The sequence below is a fragment of the Bos grunniens genome, chromosome 7 (genome assembly GCF_055505025.1).
Source record: "Bos grunniens cultivar Pamir isolate PY7600 chromosome 7, Bosgru_T2T1.0, whole genome shotgun sequence".
In the NCBI taxonomy this organism is placed as follows: domain Eukaryota; kingdom Metazoa; phylum Chordata; class Mammalia; order Artiodactyla; family Bovidae; genus Bos; species Bos grunniens.
The window spans coordinates 108,125,805-108,153,489 of NC_141171.1; the positions used below are offsets into that span (position 1 = coordinate 108,125,805).

At 38.7% G+C, this 27,685-nt stretch overlaps 1 protein-coding gene across 20 annotated transcripts in view; it reads left to right on the plus strand.

The window, feature by feature from the left end:
- The window catches only part of FER (FER tyrosine kinase), a 458,023-nt gene that overhangs the window by 295,249 nt on the left and 135,089 nt on the right, over window positions 1-27,685 (plus strand). For all 20 annotated transcript variants that reach the window (XR_015168399.1, XR_015168400.1, XR_015168396.1 and 17 more), the window contains 3 exons: window positions 14,692-14,748; window positions 22,798-22,913; window positions 25,386-25,480. Coding sequence is in view for 14 of the 20 variants with exons in the window: in XM_086413354.1 (XP_086269480.1) it covers window positions 14,692-14,748; window positions 22,798-22,913; window positions 25,386-25,480 (268 nt within the window). In the remaining 6 variants the exon portion in view is untranslated. The remainder of the gene's footprint in view (window positions 1-14,691; window positions 14,749-22,797; window positions 22,914-25,385; window positions 25,481-27,685) is intronic.

Consider the following 27,685-nt stretch of genomic DNA (forward strand, 5'->3'; position numbering starts at 1 on the left):
ATACTCAGAGATATACTCTGAGTCTTGAAGTCCAGAATTCTCCAAGGGAATGGACCACATACCTGCTTCATGACCAGCCATGGTGAGGACCTCAAGCCACACCAGATGCACAGAGCGACTCCAGGTTTATTTTAAACAAGCCAACAGCGTGTTTGTCTTGACCCGCCGTTTCAGGCATGTAGACTAACATTACTCATTAACATCTGAACATTGCAGAAGTTCTCAGCTTTAAGAGTATGCTATCTAGATAAGCAGGAGCTGGGTGAAACTGACATGCTAAAACTAACATGCTAAAGTTAACATGCATGTTAACTCTTTCCTCGCATGGAATTAAATGAAATTTGAAGGGGAATTGTCCCATGAGTTACTTTTTCTATGTCTCGCCTATCCTAACTAACATTCTGCTGTCTGTAGTATCTGGGGTACACAAAACTATTCATCGAGGAGTAGAGAGAAAATATTGCAACTCTGTTTATATTTATTCTTGATCACATCCTTTTGGTTTTCCTTCATCCAAGAATGTCTGTTTTTCTTTGCTCTTAAAAGACAGTTTTGTCACCTGTGGTGGTGATGGACAGTTCTTTTCTTTCAACATTTGTCAACATTTGAAAACTGCTACCTCCTTCTGAACTCCATAGCTTCAGAGGGAGAAATCTGCCTTTGAATCCAGACTTTTTCTTTGTCCTTAATTTTCAGAGCGTAATTTTATGTCTCAGTTGAACTGATTTTTTTGGGTTTATCCTATGTAAATTTGTTTCAGCTTCTTGAATTTGTAGATTTGTGTCTTTGAGCAAATTTGGAAAATTTTCAACCGTTACTTGTTTCAGTGCTTTTGCAGCATTATACACACTCTGTCTCTCCCCTCCTTCTGAGACTTATACAAAGGTTGGGCCTTTTCTCTTGTCCCATGCGTCACCAAGGCTCTGTTCCTTTTTAAAAACTTTTTTCTTTGTTTAAAGTGAGTAGATTCTATTGGTCTGTGGCCAAGTCCAGTGATTCTATCTTCTGTCATCTTCATTTTACTGAATTCCTCATTCCGTCAATTTATTTTTGTTACTGAATTTTTTTAGTATTATGATTTTCACTTTTCTGGTTTATAACTTCTGTTTCCATTGCTGAGTTAATCTGTTTTTATTTCGAGAGAGTTTGATTGTAGAAGTATTCTTGTAGCTGCTTTGAAATTCTTGCAAGATGATCCCGACATCTGATCTGTCCCAGTTTTCATGTCAGTTGACTGTCTTTTCTCATTCAGGTTGTGATTTCCTTGGCTGTGGGTTTGATGGATGATTCTGTGCTGTACTCTGAACATTTTATTTTGTTGGGAGACTCTGGGTCCTATTTAAATCTTCTGTTTTTACAGGCGGTCACCTGGTTTAGGTTTGGCTTGTAAGACCTGGCTTGCTTTTGCAGGTTGTGGTTTAAGCGACCATTTGCTTTTTGGAGCCTTTGTGGTGTGACTCTGCTTTGCTGGTTTACCTGGTTTCCACCTGCTCCTCTCCCTGTGGTGGGCCGCAGTGTCAGGCATGTAGGCTGCCTGGTGCTTATTTGGCTGAACTCTGCTGCCCGTAAGAACAGAGAGCCCTTCACGGGCTGGCTGCCTGTGGTCGGGTTCTGTCAGTTCCCTTCCAGCGCCAGCTGCCCCTGTCTGGGAAGGAGATGGGAGTCTTAGCTCTGTGGGGACAGAGGCTTCCCAGGCGAGTCTGTTTTTGTCTGGCAGCATTTCCCTCACCAGCAGCCTAACTACTTTGGTAATTCTTGGTCTGGATCAGGTCTCTGGGACCAAGGACTTCCCAGTCTTGGCCACTGTTGTTCTGGGATCCCTCCTGCCCTTGTTTTCGGAGCTGTCTCCATACTTCTTGGCAGGGCAGGGAGTCTCAGCCCCGGTGGGAAAGAGCAGGTTGGCCCTGACTGCTTGTATCTGCCGAGCTCCCCGCCGGCCCCTTGCAGGTGGTGCTGGGTTTATCTGATGCTGGGCAGGACAGACGTGTGATCCTGGAGGGGAATGGGCCCCCCGGGCTGTCTTCTGTTGCCACTCTGAGAGTTAAGCCTCCTTTGTCATTTGGGGGACATCCTGCTGCAACCGTGTCCCCATCCCTGGGGTCCCACGCAGCTCACCTTCCTCTTATCTCCATTCAGAGTTCTTTCATCGTCTCTTCATCATTTCCTGGTTTATAGTTGTGCTTAATGAAAAGCAGCAGGGACAAATGTATTTACACCATTTGCCCAGGGACTACATCACATTAAAAAAAAATGAGTGATAAAAGTTTAGAGACAGTTGGGTATAAGATTCAGTGAATACTAGATTGCTTGGTACTTAAAGCTCTCCATGTTTTGGTCAGAAAGTATATCTCTAGTTTTTCTACCCGTTCAGTTCAGACGCTCAGTCATGTCCGACTCTTTGTGACCCCATGAACTACAGCACGCCAGGCCTCCCTGTCCATCACCAACTTCCGGAGTCCACCCAAACCCATTCCCACTGAGTTGGTGATGCCATCCAACCATCTCATCCTCTGCCCTCTTTTCCTCCCACCTTCAATCTTTCCCAGCATCAGGGTCTTTTCAAGTAAGTCAGCTCTTTGCATCAGGTGGCCAAAGTATTGGAGTTTCAACTTCAACATCAGTCCTTCCAGTGAACACCCAGGACTGATTTCCTTTAGAATGGACTGGTTTGGTCTCCTTCCAGTCCAAGGGACTCTCAAGAGTCTTCTCCAACACCACAGTTCAAAAGCATCAATTCTTCAGCGCTCAGCTTTCTTTATGGTCCAACTCTCACATCCATACATGACTACTGGAAAAACCATAGCCTTGACTAGATGGACCTTTGTCGGCAAAGTAATGTCTCTGCTTTGTAATATGCTGTCTAGGCTAGTCATAATTTTCCTTCCAAGGAGTAAGCATCTTTTAATTTCATGGCTGCAGTCAGCATCTGCAGTGATTTTGGAGCTCAAAAAAGTAAAGTCTCTCACTGTTTCCACTGTTTCCCCATCTATTTGCCATACCCAATACTACTGCCTTTAAAAACTTAGGGGTCTACAATATTGGTGTGAGGGCTTCCCTGGTGGTTCAGTGGTAAAGAATCAGCCTGCCAATGCAGGACACACGAGTTGGGAAGATTCCCTGGAGAAGGAAATGGCAACCCATTCCAGTACTCTTTCCTGGAAGATACCATGGACAGAGGAGCCTGGTGGGCTATAGTCCAGGGGGTCTCAAAAGGGTTGGACATGACTTAGTGACTAAACAACACAAGATTGGTGTATTCACTCTTTTTAGACAATCTGTACTTTTTCCTGTGTATTTACTGAAGTTATTTTCTCCTTTTAGTGTATCAGAATTATAACCCTGTTCAAGAGTTTTCTTTTTTACTTCTTTCATGAATTTTTTTTCCTAAGTTCTCAAATACAATATGGATTACTTTTTCTGACTTTTAACATCTATCACTCATGTGACGCTTTAACATTTTGAACAGAGTGCACTCTAAAAGTTTATTCTTTGGAGATGAACTTTCTTAGGCAGTGCTTGCAATGACATTTGGATTCTTAAATTTATTGCTCATGTATTTAATGTTTGGGTTGTAACCACTTTGTCATAAGTGTCTAATAGAATATACCCTTATGTTTTGAGTCTGTCTTGAAATTCCAGAACTGTGTATTTCCCTAGCGTTTCATCTTTTCCCCTCCAGTGTAGTTGTAACATTGAGTTCCATGAAGTGATGACTTTTATGGCTTATATCAGAGACTACTGCCTGGTCTACTAGGAGAAATTTTTTGGGGAATGGAATTAGAAAACAGACCATCTAGTTTCTAGAAGAAGAAAGTTAGTATCAGTGGAATGATGACAATCATCAGCTACAGATAAAGAAACTTTGGGATCCCTGACCAACCCCTGTGTTTCACTCCTACAAAGGTACGCATACCTCTTGTGCTTTTCTTTTTCACCCCAAATAGCTTCCATTTAACCTTTATCTTTTTAAGGATCGTAGGGAGTAGCAAGCACTGTAAGCAACTTCTGAACACCTAAAGCAGGAACTTTATGGTTTTCATAGTTTAGTAGCTTGTGGGAGGTTAACAAAAAGTTACTCTGAGAAATCTGAGAAACCTTTCTACCTCTTCTGGGAAGGCTTTTTATGCGTCTTTATATAGACCACATGTATCTCAGTGTTCTAGCTCTTCTGACTCTCTATTCTCATATGCTTATATTAAAGCCTTTGAGAACAGGAACCGTGTTTAACTTACCTTTGAATCCACGTATCTTGGAATTTCTAGTGCAACTCAGTGTGTGTGTGTGTGTGTGTGTGTGTGTGTGTGTGTGTGTATAAATATAAAATCAGGATGGATTCAGAGCCAGGCTGAGTTGTATCTCAGCTTCCATTGTTTCCCCAACATGCTGTTTCACTGTTTGGCTTTGTTTTAGTAACCTGCCATAGCCTGGTGTATTCCAGACTGTTCTGTATCTTCTTGTGTATTATATTGTGTCTCAAAGTGAGTCCTGGAAAAATCTTTCCTAGTAGTCTCTTTGACTGTATGGAGTCCATTCATATGTATTATATGAAATAGACCAGACCTTTTGACTGCCTAATTTAGAAGTCCTGCTTTCTTCCAAAAGAGTATAATTACCTTTTGTTGTTATTTTACCATGGTAGTGGCAGGTGCATTCTACTCTTCACTCTTCTGTGCCTCATTTATTTGCATTCCTTTCAGGAAAGGAAAGCAAAAAAAAAAAAAAAAATGAATCTCAAGACAATTAATTTTCTTTTTGCAATTCTGGGACTAGAATGGATAAAGGTAGAAGTTAGTCTATAAAGAATCTATTGAATAAACTTCCACATTCCTTTTATACGAATTTCTGTGATTTAAATGCTTTCTCTGGTATTTATTGTGAAATGTTTCATTGTAAGAAAGATTGACATATAAAAATTCACTCTAATATAAGGAATAAATTTAGAAATTACCTGATGGCTTAGCTATGAATTTTAACCTTGTTTCAGAGAAAACATTTACCTTTAATTCACTCTGTGAAGCATTTTAATCAATATTGCTATTTTATGTTTCAGCATCTGCTTCTACTTTTATCTGTATTTACTAATTTATTTCTGAAAGCCAAAGGTTTTACGAGAAATAAGAAATAAGGTTTGAATTACCAAATAGAATGGTCATGGTATTCTGTTTTTAGAATATGGTGCTAAAATTGGATTAACTCTTAATGGACCTTTTAATCTCTGTTGCTTTACTTAAATTTTATTCTTATATTTACTTTGAAATACTGTGTAAAACATGGACAATAAGCCTGGTTAGTTAAATTCATTTCTTACAACTGATTTTACATATGAATTATTCACATTTTCTTACAGAATTACCATTTTCCCTAGAAGCATGTGATTTACAAGGATTGATCACATTCACAGATAAGAAATTTGGCCTCAAGATACATCATTCCTAAGAATATGACATTAGAATATATAGTTTTTCAAATTTCAGTTTATTTTTAGACAACTTTAAGTGTCCTAAGTATTTAAACAATTCAGTGTTAAAAATTATTCTTGGAAGATTTTTTTTAGATATCAGTAGTGTTTTCTAGCAATATTTGTCATTGTAATTACTATGTCTCTTTGATAAGACTTAAAGTAAAAAGTGAAGTCGCTCAGTTGTGTCTGACTCTTTGCGACCCCATGGACTGTAGCCCACCAGGCTCCTCCATCCATGGAATTTTCCAGGCAAAAGTACTGGAGTGGGTTGCCATTTCCTTCTCCAGGGGATCTTTCCAACCCAGGGATTGAACCCAGGTCTCCCGCACTGCAGGCAGACGCTTTACTGTCTGAGCCACCAGGGAAGCAATAGACTTAAATTATCTATTTAGAAATATAGAAGTATTAGGTGCATTCCAATGGGTTTGGGGGGGGGGGATTCATTATATGCTGATTATACTATCTTAAACAATATGAAGACTACGGGTATTACTGCCAGAGCCCATTGGAATGTTTTCTTCTCCCAAGTGGTGAAACGCCTCCTCTCTTGGTAATGAGGGTGAATTCCGGATGCTTGTTGTGTCATAAATCTCCAGGGAAAAACCTCCTAGTGTCAGAAGTCTCCTAGTGGAGACCTTGGAGTCACAGGTGTGTACTGTGTTACAAAAAGGTTCAAAATGAGGTCACTAAAAAGGTACTGAATATTATATTAATGTAATAACTAAGTATTAAGGTAAAACCCCAATGTTAATAACCTGTTAACTATATTGAATATTTGTCTAGCTTACCTCAGTCATCTAGTTGTTTAGCTTAGCTGATAACTTAGAATTGCCCATTTCTTTTTTGTCTTTAATAAAGTAGGTATAACTGGTGTTACCTTTTGAAATGTAAACAAATGTGTTTTTACATTCAGTGAGTAGTTTAGACTTTGTGAACAAATATATATGTGGGGGAGATTTAAAGACAGAGTAACAGCTCTGTACTCTGTTAAAGCTGGATTTGGCGCGGATAGGAGGGCAGGAGGCTCTGGAGGAGAGGCGTCCTTTAGGATGGGAGCCTCTGGGAAGAGCAGGACACGCGGTGATGTGGTGCTGAAGTGCAGGGCTTGTCTCGTGCGAACCTTGTTCATGGAGCCTTGAAATCCACTGCAGGACTTTTTCTCTTGGGCGCCTTCTGTTCAAGGGTATGAAAACTGGGGAGCTCGTGAAATATTAAAATCCCAGTATGTAGTGCTGGGAAAGCTGGACAGTTACGTACAAAACAATGAAATTAGACCATTCACTCACAAAAGTAAAGACCTAAAGGTAAGACGTGGCACCACAGAACTCCTGTTCACAGAAGAGAACATGGACCAAATACTCTTTGACACAAATTGTAGGAATATTTAGTTCATTCTGTCAAGGCAAAAGAAATAAAAGCAAAACCAAATAAATGGACCCTAATGAAACTTAAAAGCTTTTGCTCAACAAAGGAAATCATTAACAAAGCCAAAAGACAGCCTATGGAATGGGAGACATTATTTGTAAATAATTCCACCCACAGAGGGTTAATATCTAAAATATAGACCACTCATAAACTCACTATCAAAAATGCAAGCAGGCCAATCAGAAAATGGGCAGAAGAGCTAAATAGACTTTTTTTTCCAATGAAGACACGGGCACATGAAAAGATCCTTGACTTCTCCAGTTATGAGCAAAATACAAATCAAAACAGCAATGAGGTGGCATCTCACCCCAGTTAGAATGGCTGTTGTCAAAAAGTCTACAAATAACAAATGCTGGAGACGATGTGGAAAACAGGAACCCTTGTACATTGTTGGTTGGAATGTAAATTGGTGCTGCCATTATGGACAACAGTATGAAAGACCTTAAAAACTTAAGAGTTACCATATGATCCAGAAGTTCCACTCCTAAGCATATATCCTGAAAAAACAAAAACTCTAATTCAAAAAAAATACATGCACCTCAGTGTTCATAACAGCACTGTTTACAATAGCCAGGACATGCAAACAATTCAGGTGCTCATCAACAGATGATTGGCATAAGAAGTGGTTTATATACACAACAGGATATTAGTCATAAAAAGACAGAAATATTATCCTTTGCTGCAGTGTTGGTGAACACAGAATATTATGCTTAGTGAAATAGCTCAGAGAAAGATAAATATCACATGGTATCACTTACATGTGAAACCTAGAAAAAGTACACAAATGAACGTGAACACAAAACGGAAACTGACTCCCAGACAGACAGTGAGTTTACATTACCAAAGTTTGGGGGCCGGAAGGGGATGCATTAACAGATAAGCAGCAAGGCTTTACTGTGTAGCACTAGGGAGTATACCCAGTGTTTCTCTGTATAATCTGCACTGTGCTGTATACCTGCAACTAACACAGTATTGCAAATAACTATATTTCAATAAAAAAATCCAGTGCTAGGCTCATTTACCGGTATAGTTTAGGAGCATGTTTGCTCTCCTGTGTCAGAGAGGAATTTCGATATAAATATTTGATACTACAAAAATGAAAATAATAATTAAAAGATAAGCAACCGATAGAAAAAATTATTCTACACTTTTATTTCTTACATTCTAGTCTTGTATCTACTTGTAATGCAGTGATTTACTGATTTTTTTTTTAATATGCCACCAAAGCACTGATATATCGTTAGAGTAATAATTATGCAACGCATGCTTAATATTAATAGTCCTGCTGCTGCTAAGCCACTTCAGTCGTGTCTGACTCTGTGCGCCCCCATAGACGGCAGCCCACCAGGCTCCCCCGTGCCTGGGATTCTCCAGGCAAGAACACTGGAGTAAGCTCTTTATTATGATAAGCTGCGTTCATGAAGTTTACCCGTGGTTTATTTTTTTTTTATCATTAAGAAATAGTTGTAAATTGGAACTTGGCATTATTTGCTAACACAATTTTGGGGACCACAAGATTAAAGGGACAGAATACAAATAATCTTGACACATCCTAAAACTTTGAGAAATGTTGCTATGACAATCATCTTTTAAAACTGTACTTAAGTTTACCCATGAAAATAAATGATGAGTTACACTCTCAATGTAGACTTCTAATTTGGCACTTGGACAACAACTTATAATTGAACTAGAAATTAGGTTGAAATTCTGGGAGCTGCAATCAATCTTATTGCCATAGAGGAGGTGTGTAAATTTTATGCAAGGTGTGCTTTAGGGAGAATTCTCATATCTCTTAGCTCAGTTGCCTCAGTGATTCAGTTGTCAAAACTGCTTCATTGACCTTCCTGTTCTACAAATCAAATGAAAAACTTTTTGGAATTGATTATATTAAATATAACCGTTAAAGGTCTCAGACTTTCTGAAAATTTTTACCTCTAGGGTAGTTCCACAATGTGGCATGAATTGGCTCTTTGATAACATAACATTCATTTATCATATACAGTAGATAAATATTTAAGATTTTAAAAATTAATGGCACACTTTGGCCACCTCATGCGAAGAGTTGACTCATTGGAAAAGACTCTGATGCTGGGAGGGATTGGGGACAGGAGGAGAAGGGGACGGCAGAGGATGAGATGGCTGGATGGTATCACCGACTCGATGGACGTGAGTTTGAGTGAACTCCGGGAGTTGGTGATGGACAGGGAGGCCTGGCGTGCTGCGATTCATGGGGTCTCAGAGAGTCGGACACGACTGAGCTGAACTGATTCGTGTTATAGATAGTATGTTCTTCATTTGACTCTTTTTAATTACATGATATGATATATGTATTATTTAGAGTCAGATAAGTATTATACTACTGAGTTTTATTTTAATGTAATGTTCTTTACCACACTGAAGAGACTAGTGAAATCAAAACAGAATATGTTGGAACAGTAGGCCAAAAGACAGAAGACTGAAGTTCTTAACTCTCAAACTTAGTACCTGTGTGATCACAGTCAGAATTTTATCTTCTCAAGGCTTCGGTTTTCAGTGTGAAGTGGAGATGATACATTCAATTTAATGGAGGTTCTTCTGAGATTCAGCAAGCAAGCGTGTCTGGGAACATGTTAAAAATGTGTCCCTAGCTTTTCTTTATAAAAGTTTGGTTTTCAGACAAGCGGTAATACTTACGTGGCTTTGCTTGTACTGTGTGTGACTGCGTGCTCAGTTGCTCAGTCGTGTGTGACTCTATGCGACCCCGTGGACTGTAGCCTGCCAGGCTCCTCTGTCCACGGGGTTCTCCAGGCAGAAACACTGGAGTGAGTTGCTATTTCCTCCTCCAGGGGAATCTTCCTGACCCAGGGATCCTGTGTCTCTTGTTGGTAGGTGGGCTCTTCACCACTGGTGCCACCTGGGAAGCCCCCTTGCCTGTACTGTGGGCTGGCTCTAAGTCTGCTCTTAGGCAGTTTTAAAGAATATTCTGATCAGTTGACAAAACCCAGAAATTCTTTTTTGGGGGCGGGGGCGTGCCACAAGGCTTGTGGGATCTTAGTTTCTGACAGGGGATCAAAGCTGGGACCTTGACAGTGAAATCACCGAGTCCTACCCACTAGATCACCAGGGAATTCCCCAGAAATTCATAGTTTAGAAAATGTATTCAGGTCTTAGAGTTTCCTTCCATTCCCCCCTTTCAAAATGAGTTGTCCAATTTAGACCAAATAATTTGATGTTTCAAAAAATTTTTTTTTCATTTTCACAGGTAACTGATAAATGGAAAAAGTATAAGTTTCTTTCATCATAGTAATGAAATGTTAATACTTATGAATTAAATCATAAAACCCTAAGGTCAAGAATATTTGAATAGTCTAAATCAAGTATTTTATAGCTTTTGCATCAGGGAAATTTAATCATTAGTTTTGAATGTAGGTTTGTAGATATGCTGCTGCTGCTGCTGCTAAGTCACTTCAGTCGTGTCCGACTCTGTGCGACCCCATAGATGGCAGCCCACCAGGCTCCCCCGTCCCTGGGATTCTCCAGGCAAGAACACTGGAGTGGGTTGCCATTTCCTTCTCCAATGCATGAAAGTGAAAGTGAAGTCACTCAGTCATGTCCGACTCCCGTCGACCCCATGGACTGCAGCCTACCAGGCTCCTCTGTCCGTGGGATTTTCTAGGCAAGAGTACTGGAGTGATGTGCCATTGCCTTCTCCGTTTGTAGATATAATGGTGATAAATCACTAGCAAGCAGATGAAACAAAACTGTTAACTCTATTCATTACAATTTTGATTCATAGTTTTATGTCTTTTATTTCTATTGACTTATACTTTGGTGCAGCTTTCGTTTTCATGCAGTACTAGTAAATCTGCAAAACTAGGGAAGACACTGCTACTCATGTTTCTTGCAGGCAGTCTGCATCCATTCCTCTTGATTCTTCTCCACATTCAAGAAGGTTGCACAAGTCTACTTCCCCTCTATAGAGAGCAGAGCAAAGATAAAGATAAGAATATTAGGTATAATCTCCATGTGCGCTCAGTCGCACCTGGCTCTTTATGATCCCGTAGACTGCAGCCCACCAGGCTCCTCTGTCCATGGCTTTTTCCAGAAAGAAGACTGGAGTGGGTGCCATGCCTTTCTCCAGGAAATCATCCCAGCCCAGGGATCGAACCCACATCCCCGCATTGCAGGCGGATTCTTTGCCTCTCAACCACCAGGGAAGCCCTGTAATCTCTGTAGAACATACCAGGCCTGGGACAGTTGTTGATGAGTGAGCTGCAGCTGTTTCTGGCAGTCCTTCTGAGTGTGGCTTTTCTTTCCTGTGTGCTAAGGGGAGAAGAGAGGTCAGTAAAGATGATGGGCAAGTCAAGGATCCAGTCTCCTTCAGCAGCGCTCCATTCTCCAGACTCCATGTGACTCAGTGTCTCTGTTCCCTGCCTTACCTTGGAATTTTCTTCTGAGGAGTTTCTGCCTATTTACTTTCTGTTTTCCCCAAGGATAAAGTTATAGGAAACCTCCTTTGTTACCATATTCATCATGACCTGGGTCAGAGGCGTAGTGTTCAGTGAAGCTTTAGTGTCATCGTGTGTCTCAAGTTGCTTGCCTTTCTCAACCAGCAGCCCCGGTAGGAGTATTTCATTTATTTTGTAAGGGAGGAGTTGGATCGTTCCCCTCTTCAGGGATGTGTCAAGTGCTGCTGCGTTTTTCCAGTTTGACAGATTGGAGTTTGCCCCTCTGTCCATATTTCTGCTAAATTGCAGCTATCAAATTGTCACTGGATTCCCTTTGGGTATTTTGTCCCTTCCTCTTACAGACAGACTCAAAAATCTAAATTCTGAGGCTCTAGGCTCCTTCCTTCTGACCTTCGTTTTTAGCTAAAACAGATTAAGAGTAATCTTACTCTTAACGGACTCCTCCTCAATTGCAGTGATTTGCTTATCCAGTTAGTCTTCTTCCCAACTAATGTGCTTTTCTGCCCATCAGTAGAAAGGTGATTTTCATGACTTCAAACCAGGAGTGACCCTCTAGATAACAGCCATTCTGGCCATAATACCCCTTTCTGCTGTTACAGCCCTAGAGACGACAGTAGCACCCTCATCTTTAACCCCAGGTAACACCATGAAAGTGAAAGTGAAGTCACTCAGTCATGTCCAACTCTCTGTGACTCCATGGCCTGTACCTGCCTGGCTCTTCCATCCATGGGGTTTTCCAGGCAAAATTACTGGCGTGGGTTGCCATTTCCTTCTCTTTACCATCTGAGCCACCATAGCCATTATTTAAATTTCAGACTTAGGGACCCTTTCCCAGACAGAGGCTCTTCAAGGCATTTCTTTTTTCTGATTGATGTATAGTAAATTTACAATGGTGTGTTGGTTTCGGGTGTATAATAATTTATATTTACTGATTCCATACTCCTAATTAATTCATCCCTCCCTACCTCTTTGATAACCATGAGTTTGTTTTCTGTATCTGTGAATCTGTTTCTGTTTTGTAAATGAGTTCATTTGCATCATTTTTTAAGATTCCACATATAGGTGATATCATATATTTGTCTTTCTCTGACTTACTTCACTTCATATGATAATTTCTAGGCTTATCTGTGTTGCAGCAAATGGCTTTATTTCATTTTTTCTTATGGCTGAGTGATAACCCATTGAGTATGAGTGTGTGTGTCTGTGTGAATGTGTGTATGAGTGTGTGTTGTATGAGTGTGTGTTGTGTGTGTGAGTCTGTGTGAATGTGTGTGTGAGTCTGTGTGTGTGTATGAGTGTGTGTGTGTGTGTACACATACCACATCACCTCTATCCATTCACCTGCCCATGGCGTGTGGGTTGTCTCTGTGTCTTGGCTTTTGTAAACAGAAGGCGCTTCATTCTGATGATATGAAGTGGCATCTTACTGTGGTTTGTTTTTGTATGTTACTGACTGATGATGTTAAACATGTTTCGATGTGCTTATTGTCTATTTGTCCATCCTCTTTTGTTAAGTATTCTACCTAATTCTTAAAATTGAGTTGTTAGTCATCTTGTTTTTGAGGTGTGTGTTCTCTGTGTTACATAGAAATGATTTGTCATTTATATATGTTTCAAAAATATTCTTCCAGATAGTAGTTGGACTTTTCGTTTTTTTTAACGAGATTTTGGGGAAATGCATGTTTTTAATTTGATGAATTCCAGGTTTGTGTGTGTGTGTGTGTGTGTGCTTTTTGTCTCCTAAGAAATCTTTGCTTACACGCTTGGTCATGAAGATATTCTCCTGTGTTTTCTTCCAGGACCTTTATAGTTCTTCTTTTATACTTGGGTTGAAAGACTTGTCATGGAGGCAGAAAACTTTCCTCTGTCCTTCTAGATTCTCTGACTAGTCTAACATTTAAATTGACACAAGACAGATTAACAGGAGAAAAAAATCAAATCTAATTTTGTACATGTACATAGACATGAGAAGTTTAGAGTTAGGAATCTAAAAGATATATATGCCCTCCTGAGCTAAGGGATGTATAGGAGCCAGAGGCTTCAGAGAGGAGGGTAATTCTCAGAAAAGAAGAGCAGGTGTTAGTAATTGGATGTTTGCCCTGTCATTCAGATAGGTCATGAAAAGTTATTTCTGGTAATGACTGTTACTGTGGGCAGATCACCATATTTCAATTCTTAAGAGGGAGGTAAAAATTTCCCTTGAGTCCGCAGGGTCTCCATTGCCTTTAGTCCAGAGTAATCCAAATGCCAACGTAGCACGTTTGAGGAGGCCTGTTAGGAACCCCTGCAGATCATACATGTAAAGTGTTCTTTCAAAACAATCATTGTTGTTCCTTTTGTTGACCTATCAGAGGGTGGTGGCTGGGTACAGAGTGTTTCAGAAGGTAAACTAATTCAAAATGGCTGTCCAGGACATTTTAAAGCTGTGGTTGAGGTGAGTTTTTACTTCAAGATGTTTGACTATGTGTCGCAATTGGTCCGACAGATCACAGTTATATTTCAGTCTATGTAGTGGGGGAATACTATGCTTTAATGCAAATTCTTTTACATAAAGAATAAAACATACCACTCTAGGATTTTTCTTTCTTCGCCTCATTTTCCCTCCCCTCCTTTCTCCGGTCTGTCTCCTACCTCGTTTCTTCCTTCTTTAATTTATATGTCTTTCTGCTGTTACAGCATTGTGTACTCTCATAGCTGAGACTTTTTAGATGATAAAATATTCCCTAAGTAGTGATTAGTTCCTGAGGTCAGATAATGGAGTGTTCTTTTATAATGCATGTTTGCATCATTGGTTGTGTGTGCCTTGATGATACTGTAATTGATGTTTGTTGCTTTATTATGCTATAGGAAATTACTTGGGAAAGATGTGGGTCTATATTCACTCTAATAGGCAGCCATAACTCATGACCAGCTGTGGAAAAATTAGATCTTAGGAATGTGGTTTGGATAGAAAAATAATTCTGTATGATGAAGTGAGGACTGGAAATTTAACATTGCAAAATGAAATTTCCTCATGTACTGATGACACAACATTCTGAAATGACAAATAACAGCGTAGCCTAAGCTTTATGGTGGGAGGAAAGTGTATGCTGTGTTCTAGTTATAGGGATACCATCATTTTGAAGTCTGAGAACTCTGATAAAAGTTTGCTATAATGTAGATCTTAAAGTTCTGTTGTGTAGTAACACTTCTTAAATCTGTTTTATAACCTCTTGAGGTTACAGCTTCTTCGTGTGCTGTTGATTGAATGGTATGAATGAAATATCCCTTAGGTCTATATGCCACGGCCTCAAATGCATCTTAGAGCAATTGCGTTTCTCACCTAAGCTAAAAAACCATTCTTTCTTTTTGCCATAGGATAAGAAGTGGATTCTCAATCATGAAGATGTCACATTAGGAGAATTACTGGGCAAGGTATGTAATCCACTGAGCTGAATGACCAGAAGTCTTGATAGTGATTTTGAACTCTGTGATTCTTTGTTTCTTCAAAGCCTTTCTAATATTCCTGCACACAGCAGGGTACATTCACACGTGAACCTAGAAGAACACGGTGCCGTATCTGTTACAAACTGTGGAGTTCGTGGTAAAAGAAGTATGAAAATCTTTTAAAAGTTTAAGGATTACCTTGACTTTTAAAAAAATAATGTAAATTTTCCTCTGAAAGGATTAAAAGCCACAATAATTTTTATTACATTGTAGTAAAACCAAAACTAGTGAGCTGAGATTTGGAGAGGAGCTGTGAGGTAATAAGAATGTGTACACCAGTGGGCTTAGTCCATGTGTGTCTGGTTCACATGGTCAGAAAACATGCAGGCCTGCTCTCAGGGATCTCAGGACGTGCATAGAATCACAGTCTGTGGCAACATGGGCCGTGTTATTTCAATCTGAAAGCGATGTGGGCAGGACACATGTCTCAATGCACCCATTCTGTAGCTGGCTCTGCTCATGGCCACAGGAAGTAGCTATATATACGGTAAAGTCACTTTCCTTCAAACTGGTTGGAAATTTCCAACTCAAAGGCAATATGAAAGTATATTATATCTATAATCAAATGGGTTATTTGGACATGTTGATTTATAATTGAGTTCCAATAGATAAGCATTAACGTCTTTATCGATGGCTTAATTAGTGAAGTTTGAATTGAGTTGGGGTTCATAATACAAGGGAAAAAATAGTGTAAAATCCAGGTAGGGAAAACTGTTACTCGTATACTTCTGAGTGATCAGTACTAGAATTTAAGGCTCAGCATTTCAAGTAAAGAAATAAATGATTATCCATTACTTATCTTGATTCAAATGTAAACTTGATGAATTGACAGATTTCCCCTATTTTTTAGCCTCGCTATGTGTTAAGAAAGTGAATCCCTGTTGAAACAATCTATTTTGCAGAATCCTTATTATTTTAAAAATATTTTTCCAAATAGGAGCATTAAATTGCTATTAGAAAACAGTTTCTATTGATTGCTAATACTTATTTAGTAAGTAAATTCTAAAGAATTTCAAGCTACAGTAGCTATTATGTTTATTTCCTCTATTGTAACCATAATTCTTAAGGAAATATTATACTTTTTCATTACTTTAAGTAACTCGGTATCAGTTATTGGGCTAAAAATTATTACAAAGAAATAAAGTAATTTCTATGAAAATACAATTAAATATAAAGTTATAAGATTAAACCAGTTACTGAAAAAGTGTGTTGAGAAGGGCAGATTTTTCAGTACTAAGTAAAAAAAAGTTTTCAGTTAAAGAGAGATATTTCAGTTATTTTTATGTTTAGTTTAATATGTGATACACGATACTTCACATATTAGGAATTTTACCCATTAGGTCCTTACTTGGTAAGGTTATTTGAAAGAATAATTATTTTCAATGACAAGGCAGTAGCATATACCCGTTTTAATAAATTTAATCATTTTAATAAAACAAACACTTCAACTTTAGAGACATGTATGGCTTAATTTCAGGCTTCCTGGTAGCTCAGACGGCAAAGAATCTGCCAGCAATGCTGGAGACCTGGGTTCGATTCCTGGTTTGGGAAGATCCTCTGAAGGAGGATAGGGCAACCCACCTCAGTATTGCCTGGAGAATCCCCATGGACAGAGGAGCCTGGTGGGCTGCAGTTTGTGGGGTTGCAAAGAGTTGGACATGACTGAGTGACTAAGCACATAGCTTAGTTTCAGCAAATATTTCTGAGTTGAAAATTGTCATTTAATATTTTCATTACCTGTTCTGAGTGTTTATCATATACTGCTTGAAAATGCATGAGAAAAAAAGAGGATTAACCTATACTTACATACTTTGGGATTTAGTAGTAACATAAAGTTGATGTGGTAACTGTAACTTTTACTGAGCACCGTATTTCTTCATACTGTGCTTGATAGCTGGTAATCAAAAATATTAATTCCTCAAATATTTATTGAATGCCTACTGTATGCCAGGCACTCCCCAAGGAACTCGGAATACATCCATGACCAAAGTAGACAAATGTCCTCGCCCTTGTAAAGCTCATATTCTATCTAGCAGGGAAAGACAGACAAACAATAAACAATAAATAGGTAAACTTCATAATGTTAAAGGTGCTAATCCTGTGAAAACATGAGGAATTTAGAGTGCTGTTGGTTGGAGTTGCGATTTTTAATAGGGGAATCCAGGTAAGCCTTATCAAAATTGTTACTTTCCAATAAAAACCTGGCAAGAAGGGGTTTAGCCACGTGGTCAAATGAGGAAAAGGATTTTAGGCAGAGGGAGTATCAATGCAAATTACATTTGATGAGCTGGAGAGGCAGTTTGTTGTAGTTGAGTAGGCAAGAAGGAACAGACTCAGACTACAAGTGGCTGAGGTGGCACAGACGATGTCAAGCCGTGCTGGTCAATGTAGTTACTTTGGCTTTGAATATGTGTGAAAGGGTAAGCTGCGGGATGACTTTGCCTGGAGGAGTGAGATGATCATACCCTCTACAGAGTTCACTCGGGCTCCCGTGTTGAGAATAGGCTGGGAAGGTTTGGAAGCTCTTGTCTTTACCTAACTAATGATGATGGTTGCTGGTCAGATCACAGAAGTGGCAGTGGAGATGGGGGAATGTGGTGGGTTCTGCATTTGTTGTTATGGTTGACCCAACTGGGGCGTGAGACATGGAGGAGGTCGGCTTAGGTATACCAGGTTTTGGGGACTGAGATTAGGGGTTTTGCATGTAAATATTAAGGTTTGTCTGCTAGACTTCCCAGTGGAGATGCTGAGAAAACAGTTGGGTATTAAGTCTGAAGTTTAGAAAAGAGGCGTGGATCAAATTACAGAATCGGTAGTTGTCGCTTACTTGATGGTTTCCTTCGATGAGTTCAACAATGGAGTGAGTCTAGGTAAGAGGAGAGAGAGCTTGAGCTCTGATCACTTCAAAATCAAGAGGCTGCAGAGAAGAGAAGCAAGAAGATTGAGGCTGAGAAAGAGAAATCTCCAGAAAGGCAGAAAACTGGGAGACAGGATGCCTTAGATGCCAAGAGAAAAAAGTATTTGAAGGAGTGATCGGTGGTGGCATCCACTGATGAGAGGTCAAATGAGATGATGACGGAGAATCACTGAATTTAGCAATGGAGAGACTCCTGGTGACTTGACTGAGCACTTTCTTTAGCATGTTTTATGTGAAAACCAAGCTGGAATATATATTAGGGAGAATGGGAGGAGAGGAAATAGGGATGGCAAGGATGCAACTCTGAAGCTTTGCTGTGAAAGGAAGCACAGACGGTGGCGGTTTCAGAAGAAATGATTTGTGTGCTGTTGGTTAACCCGAGAAAAGCAGCATGCTGGTTTGAAGCTGGGAATGATGTCGTGAAAACTCATGATTTTTAAAGGAGATGAGAATTGCTGAAATAATATCATTGAGTAGACAAGAGGGAATGGAATTTAGTTTACAATGGAGGATTGACTTTAATAGAAGCACAGTTCATCTTGTAACAGCAAGGAAAATTGGTAGGAGGGTCAGTGTGGACCTGAGAGTCGGAAATTGCTTCAGTTTTCTCAGTAAATCAGGAAGCAAGATTATTAGCTGAGAATGAGGTTGTAGGGGAGGTACGGGATCTTTAAGAAGGGAGCTGAAGGGTGAGGAAAAGTTAATTAGAATGAGAGTGTTCATGTTCTAGGGAATTGTATAATAATTACTGAACAGTATTAAGGACCCCCTAGAGGTGTGTGTTCTTAAAGTGAAACTAGTCAACACTGGTGTGGACTTTCTCCATCCACACTGAACTGTATCAGCCCAGAAGGCCATGCTGCATTTGGTCTGGGTTGTGGATTTGACAAGGGGGTTCTGTAAATTAAGAGGAATAAAGAAGCTGGGCGTGTTCGGTAGACAGTAATTACGAGCCATGGAGTTTAAGCTGAATAAGGAAGAAACCAAGGCTGTTAAGGGTGTAATGGACAATAAAAAGTAATAGGATCTAAAGATTTGGAGGTTCATATCATGAGAAGCACTGGGCTGGAGGAAGCACAAGCTGGAATCAAGATTGCTGGGAGAAATATCAATAACCTCAGATACACAGATGACACCACCCTTCTGGCAGAAAGTGAAGAAGAACTAAAGAGCCTCTTGATGAAAGTGAAAGAGGAGAGTAAAAAAGTTGGCTTAAAGCTCAACATTCAGAAAACTAACATCATGGCATCTGGTCCCATCACTTCATGGGAAATAGATGGGGAAACAGTGGAAACAGTGGCTGACTTTATTTTTCTGGGCTCCAGAATCACTGCAGATGGTGACTGCAGCCATGAAATTAAAAGACACTTACCCATTCTAAAGGAGATCAGTCCTGGGATTTCTTTGGAGGGAATGATGCTAAAGCTGAAACTCCAGTACTTTGGCCACCTCATGCGAAGAGTTGACTCATTGGAAAAGACTCTGATGCTGGGAGGGATTGGGGGCAGGAGGAGAAGGGGACGACAGAGGATGAGATGGCTGGATGGCATCACTGACTTGATGGGTGTGAATCTGAGTGAACTCTGGGAGTTGGTGATGGACAGGGAGGCCTGGTGATGATGAATCACAGCCCCGTGCTGCGATTCATGGGGTCGCAAAGAGTCGGACACGACTGAGCGACTGAACTGAACTGAACTCCTTGGAAGGAAAGTTATGACCAACCTAGACAGTATATTAAAAAGCAAAGACATTACTTTGTCACCAAAAGTCTGTCTAGGCAAGGCTATGGTTTTTCCAGTGGTCGTGTATGGATGTGAGAGTTGGACTCTGAAGAAAGCTGGGCGCCGAAGAATTGATGCTTTTGAACTGTGGTGTTGGAGAAGACTCTTGAGAGTCTCTTGGACATCAAGGAGATCCAACCAGTCCATCCTAAAGGAAATCAGTCCTGAATATTCACTGGAAGGACTGATGTTAAAGCTCAAACTCCAATACTTTGGCCACCTGATGCGAAGAGCTGACTCATTTGAAAAGACCCTGATGCTGGGAAAGATTGAGGGTGGGAGGAGAAGGGGACGACAGAGGATGAGATGGTTGGATGGCATCATTGACTTAATGGACATGAGTTTGGATAAACTCCAGGAGTTGGTGATGGACAGGAAGGCCTGGCATGCTGTGGTTCATGGGGTCACAAAGAGTTGGACACGACTGAGTGACTAAACTGAACTGAACTTATAGGGTCAAGGAATTTTCAGTCTGGGTACTAGAGGAAGTAAGCTAGAAAAATGAAAGCCAGCCAGAAGATGAGATAAATGAAATAGATGTTATCGAGGAGTGGCATTATTGGTGATGGCAGAGTTTAAGATCTGAACCTAGAAAATAACTTGGAATGCAGATCATTGGAGGAGAGATGATCACAAAACAGTTTGAAGTGTTGGAAGGATCCTTAATTGTCTCTTGAAATTTCCAAGTATAAGACAGGAGTAACACCTGGTGCAGTGATTCAGGAGCTCAAATAGTCAACAAATGAGGGAAAATATTTTCAAATGCAGTAGCTGCTAGCCAGGGTATTGGGTATGTAATCAAATGATAAAGTTTCAAAGCTAGGGGTTTTTAGGAAGGCAGTAGAGAGAACATTTTAAAAGCAGTGACAGACAGCTAGTGGAATCCTTTATTCTGTCTCCAGGGCACTGGGAGAAGGCCTGGTGTATGTGTATAGGGGACTGAAAGGAAATCACAATTTTAGAAGCCAAAAGAAACTCACCCACCATTTGAGTGTTCTCAAGTGAGAGTGAGGTTTCTATTAGAGCAAGAAGGTGAAGAGCATGACCAAAGAATAGATCAAGATAAAATTTTAATGATAGACCGGAAGTTCCCAAAGACACAGTGGAGGCTGGGGATAGAAGAGAAATAGTTGGAGACAGCAGGAGTCCGCCCTGCCTGATCAGAACCAAAGAGTGGGGATGGACCGCCAGGACCTTCTGTGGGGACAGACATAAACAAGACAAGAGACACCATTAAGCTTAGCCTCATGGATGTGGAGCCAGCAATGGAGATGAAGCTGTGCCTGCTAGGTGGTAGGGAGCAGTGGGTGGCCTATCCTTTTTCCTGACCTGTTTGGATGAAGAAGAGGTGGTCTGTGAAGCAGAGTCTTTTTCTCCGTGTTTCAGATTCCTCCCTTGATCACTGTTAATAGAGTTGACGTCTTCTGAGTGAAGACTGTTAAATAAATGTTTAAAGTTTTAAAATGCTTCCTATGAGCCAGGACCTATAGGTCTGTATAGGGCAGAGACCAGTAAAAATGAACCAAGGGGCCAATGGGATGACAAGTGTTCAGGAAGGACAGAAATAATCTGGGGAAGATCAGGAATCTCTTCATACAGGAGGGGCAGAAATGCACTTCCGGAGTAGTCAGCTTGTTCTTTGATTGGAAGTAGAGGGGAAGTATGTAGAAGGCAGAGCACATATTTTGAAATCCCTGTCTGAATTTAGGATACATGTAGCAAGAGGGAGCTAGACAGAGGCTGAGAGAGTAATGGCTGTGGAAGGCTAGATGTTGAAGAAGGCAGGAGTGTTTCTTGCAGCAGTTAATCTGGCAGTGCTGTGGTGTGTGGGTTGAAGGCCTGAAGAACTGATGGTGAGATCAGCTGAGGTGAGAAAAATGAGAGCAGCTGTCTGAGATGTGAAGAGGAAGACAGCAGTTTCTAGAGGGGGATCTGAACGCTTGCAGAGAGAACAATGGTCCTGCTAATTTAGTCAGCAAGTGTCTTCCAGTGAGTTAAATGTTAATGAATTTTAAGTGCTTCAGAATCATTCAGGTAAATAACGGTCTAGCAGTAATCATGTATACTAACACCTTTACTGGGTCTATTTCTGATATAATAAATGATGTGATGATTGTGGGAAGGAAAAAACCCTTGAATAACACGGAAGGATATAAAGCTCAACTTTTTCTGTTTCTAGCTAATGATGAATGTGTACTCTGTTGAATTTATTGGATGTTTACTTTTCATGTAATCAGTCATCGTTTTCAATAAATATTTGAGTTGAATATTAGATTTAATAGTAATACTATTCATTACTTAAATACCAAAGTATGCTTAATATAAGTAAAATCAATGTTATTTTAAGCAAAGAGCAATTAGCTAATAAATAATGAGTTTATTAAAATCAGCATTTTAGTAATTTTCAATTATTAAGAACAGTTAAAATTTATATACCGTGGACTGTTAAGAATTATGTTGATCTTAGAACTCATACTCATGGATTTTCAGACCCCTCGTTGAGTTACTTCTTGCTCAACAGTGGTAGCATTAAAGCTATTTATGATGTTGCTTATTACAGTTACAGCTAAGAGTGCACATGCGTACGGAGGACTTAGAACACCTAAAGACAGCTGTCATGTTGGCTTTCCAGATCTTCTCTTATTTTTTTCATACTTATCATAAAAGCAACTTCAAACTAGAAATAAGGCATTTTAAATCAGAGTATGTTCAAGCCATAGAGTAAGGCTTGGAGCTCAGACATCTGGCAGAGATGAACTCGCCGTGGTGCTTGCGTTTGGGCAAGCCCCCCCTTCCCTGGCGCCTTCCAGAGACCGCTGACGGCTCTGCCTCTCTCACTCTTCTCCACTCAGTCCTGGCCGTGTGCATCAGTGCCCCTAATCACCTTACAGCACCGTGGCTTTACCTGTAAGCGTTAATGGGGACTTTTTTAATACACTGATACCAAAATGTAGAGCTTGAAGGTAAAGACTAGGCGGAGTGAAATTTAGGTACTTCTGACAGTGTTAGTCTTTCCTTTTACACTACTACAGTTTTTTCCCATTTCCTTTCCCATTCCCCTCAAGCCTCAGTCTCCTGAATGGCTGGAGTGTTGAATAGTATATTTAAAGTTGGAGAATTGGAAAGAGCAGCATGCCAAGTCTTTATCTATACTTGAAATTGAATAAAGCCAACAGAGTACTCTAACTCAAAACTCATCATTACATGCTTGCCTGGAATTTTGCAAAGACTTATGTGACTGTCTTACACACCAAATGATAAATATGTTTGTATTTTCAGGGAAATTTTGGTGAAGTATTTAAGGGCGTATTAAAGGATAAAACTGCTGTTGCTGTTAAAACGTGTAAAGAAGATCTTCCTCAGGAACTGAAAATAAAATTCTTACAAGAAGCCAAGTGAGTTCTTTAAAATAATGTTAATATGTACTACTTAAAAGTGATTCATTAAAATGTAAGTTTGAATATATCTTAAATTATGATTTGATGAATTAGAAATAGGTACTTTCAGAGTCTTCAAAAGTAGACACTTCAAAAGTAGGCAGTCTGAAAACAGAAAGATTCTCTTTTGAAGTGAGACTCTAGGTCAATTAGCAGTTACAGTCAAAAGAGCCAGATGCTAAGAACAGTGAATATTCTTCAAGTCATTAAAAAAAACATTGTAGTATTTCTTGCTTCTATCACATGCATATACACATATGTATATATGTAGTGTTGTGATTGACCTTATAATAAAAATAGTCTGTATTCTCCAAATAAAATACTTACTGTAAATATACCTTGAGAATTTAATGACATTTTCTTTACTCTCCTTAGATGTTATGGCTTGATTGTTTGTTCCCAGCTGTCACTGTTCTTTTCTGAGAATCTCAGAGTTCCTCTTCAGCTCAGTGTCTGACATTGTTCCAAAATTTGCATTGTTTGTTTTCTAATTGATCTCCTAGAATGATTGTCTTCCCTTATATGTTTTAGCTAAAATTTAATGTTGCAACTTCCCAGCTCTATATTGCAAGTAGTTAGTGGTAAAATCTAGTATATACAACAAAACACAAAACAAATGGAAAGGGGCTTTGGATAGAGAATGGACATATGAATGGGAGCTGTACAGATGAGTGGTTGGGTGGTTGGGAGGGAGAGAAGAAGGGTGTATAGATCATAGATTGGTGTAAAGGGAAGAAGGAAAAGAGGTGTGTGTGAGGGCCTGTTACCTGCTACATGGCATTGTATATAAAAGCAAAGCTTTCCTAAAATGTGTGTGTGTGTGTGGGCAGCGGGGTGGGGGGCGTGTTACCTCTTTCACGGCATTGTATATGAAAACAAAGCTCCGTAAAGTGCCCTGGAATAACAGAGGACATGCAATGAGAGAACTAAATCCTGTGGAGTGGAGCATCTTGATGTCATTTCTCCATGTAAACAATAGATATTTATAGCAATGTATTAAGCTAGTTGGGTACATTTATTAAATATCTATGGAATAAAATTGCAAGCATTTTTCATATATATCACCAGCAAATCAGAAAAAATACTCTATAATGAATTTAAAAGCATCCTATTGGAACTGAAATTCATAGGCTCATCATTTTAGTTATTCATAGATATCTTAAAGTATCTTGCTTTCTAATTTGTGAATGTTTATTGAAAAATAGAGTTTAATTTCTTCTTCTAATGTGAAACTATGAAATTTTCTGTTAAAAATTACAGTGATATCCTTGCAAGCTCTCAAGTATCTTTTAATTAGAAGATAGATCTATATATTTAAATATTTAATGTTATTTGGGTTCATCCTGGCTGTTTTGTAGAATTTCTTTATTAAGTAGTTTTCAACCTAAGAAATGACATTTTGGATTAAAGTCAATCATTCTAGAACTCCCTTTCTAATTAATCATAGAAACTGCAAACTCTGTTATTAACAGTATTTTTTTTTAATCTCTAGAATTCTTCCTAGTCTGTCTTCATTTGTTAATAAACATTGAACATTTTCAATTTATGACATTTTTCTTAGAGCTATCTCTGCTTTAGTTGTACATGTACAGCACATATATAAACTATTTCATCTTTCTCCAAATGAAGTTATTTTTTTCATTCTCCTAGGAAGGAACCTGTGTTTTTTCAAATATGAGTGAGTTTATAACTGTGTCAACAGGATAATATGGAATATCATTTGATAACAGGAATCATCAGGGCAAACAGACCTGTGAGGGCATCTAATCTATTTTTAACTCATGCTTGGAGTCCTGTAGATGAGTCTTTGCTACTTTTATAGCCCTCTGAAATTCTACCTTTATCCAAACCAAAACTTCCTTGCTTTGACTTAAATCTAATATTACTTATTGTTTAAACTTTCTGCCAGGCTTCTCAAAACTTTTGAGTTTATACTATTTGAAATTGACCATGATTGTCAAGTAGGTATTATGAAATCTAAATATGAAGTGATTACTCTATAGCATTTACCAATATGAATTGTTCTTAAATTTTAAATGAATTGTGTACATAAAACAAAACTAAACAAAAAGATGCTGCCCTAACAGCTTACAGTTTTTGGTCCACTAATACTCTTCAGCTTTTGTGAGGGCATCGAAAAGCAGATGCTTTGAAAAGAGTTCCACATATTTTGGACTGAGTAAGTTATTCAGATTTAGCATGGTTGTTAGTTATTCAGAGTGGATACTAATTTTTATATGAATATTTAATTAAAAGCTGACTCATTTATTTTTCCAAGATTTATCAAAACTTACATGCATCCCATTTATCATAATTTGTGTTCGTACTTACGTTTTAAAAATTGTGTATTCTACTTGTGCACACTACACATGATCATAAATCAATGCTTACTACTTAAATGGTGACTATTCTTATATTTCTCTCATCCAGAATTCTCAAGCAGTATGATCACCCCAATATTGTCAAACTTATAGGAGTCTGCACACAGAGACAGCCTATCTACATCATTATGGAACTGGTTCCAGGTAATACCGTTTTAGCAGTTTCCTCGATGGCATTTTAATGTCTTTCTATTGCTTTTATATATTGTCTCTTTGATTTCTCCTTGTGAAGTTTCCAGTGACTTCTTTAACATTTTCCTCATGATGAAGAGCTTGTACATGTACTCATTGTTTTTATAGTCTCTAATACTTGCTGTTTTCTAGAAAATGTCAACCAACCTTTTTAAAAGGAAATATATTATTACATTGCAGTTACACATGGAATTTAGTTATATATAATGTTTCTGTGAGAAAAACTATTTAGAAAAGTTGTCTGCCTAGTTGGACTTTATAGTAATGGTAGTACTAAGAATTTAGTTCATTCATGTCCTTTTACAAGTACATTACCACACCTCCTCTTGTTAGTTGTACATAATAAGACCATAATGCTTTGGGTCACAGATGCTTCGAACTTCTTTAACTTGTGGACAAAAAAAAGGTAATCTCTCTTGGAATTTATCCTTGTATTTTTTTCTGGTGACTTTTAAAACTGCCAGATATTTTGGTTAACTACTTTTGCCAACAAACAAGGATAACATCAAACTGATAGCGTATATCTTTATTTTTATTATATTGATGCGTCTTTCTGTTGCAGAAAATGTAATCAGAGGCAAAATATGATCTTTATAAGATTTACAAATACAATATTTAATAACTGATAAGCATTTGCTTTGTTACCTTAACTGTTTACTCATTTTAAAAGAAGAAACTTAAAGGAATATGAAAAATATTTCTAACTTTGAATATGTATCACATAAACCTGGTATTGCTGATTGCCCACTGAAAACTTTTCACATAATCCTTTCATAATTTAAGGACAGTTGGTCCAATTTTACCATGCTGGTTTGATTGCTATTGGAATATTTCTTTATCACCATGTAACTGCAAAATTCCTAGATTATAATCATTTTCGTTCTCAAGATGGCAATATATATTTGCATGATTTACACTACTTGTGATTAAATCTCAAAGTAGCTTTCATACAGTTATGAAAAATAGACTATAGTCTAAAATTTTAAAAACAGTTGAATAGCCTCTGATTTTACCTAAAATAGTATGTTTAGGTATTATGAATACATAAAACATTTACATAATCCAGATGATGCCCCCAGATAATAAGGGATGTCACTGAAAAAGTTAGATTTGAGAGGTGGGGCAGACTTGATGAGGAAAAGTAATTTGGTGTTACTGTAACTGACTAAAGGAGCATGATAACAAATTCCAGATGGAGGTCCAAATTGAATAAAACAAAAGATAGCTTTGAAAGAGAGCCAGGAAAGTGTTTATCTAGACATTAAATAGTAACCTTTATTGATATTTTTTTAATGATTAAGAATAATAAATTTCATTAGAAAATTCAAACTGTAATGAAGGCAGAAAATTAAAAATAAAAACCTCCTACTCAACAATCTAATCTTAATCCAAAGTGAACTATTTAGTTTTTTGTGGTTCCCCCCTCCCAAGAAAATATTTAATATAGAATACCATGATTTTATGCAAATCTTTTAATTATTTAAAATCATAAAACCTTCTTTTTTCTCTAATATAACATGGTTTCATTGTTTCCTATTCATCCATATAGTTCTACCTTTCCTTATACTGGCTGCAGAATGTTCCATTATTTGGTTTTATATAATTTAATTTGGCCTTCTGTTTATGGACACTTTGGTTGTTTCCAATTTTATTCCTTTTTTTTTCTTTTTTAAACAATGTTCAACATGGGTCTGAGTTTATGTGCATTTTGATTTATGGAAAGTGTATTCGCTTTCTGCTTATGCACAACAAATGATCATAACTTAGCAGCTTTCCATAACATCCGTTTATCATCTCGCGGTTGTGTAGGGTAGAAGTCCAGGCAGGCTTGACTGAGTTCTCTGCTCAGGGTCTCACAAAGCCAAAAATCAGTATATCTGAGTTCTTGTCTGGAGGCACTGGGGAAGAATCACTACCAAACTCCTCCTGGGTGGTGGCAGAATCTCATCTCTTGCAGGTGAGAAGTGGCCCGAGGTTCTCTTTCTTTTCTTGCTGTGAGCCAAGGGCATCTCCCAGCTCTTCACAGGTTTCCACACTCTTTGATCTTCAGACCTGGTGTGTCACATCTTTCAGATGCTCTGAATTTCTCTAACTTGCTCTTAGGTTTTTGGTTCATTCTATTTTGTTTTTCAAAAAAGCTGAGAGAATACTCTGCTG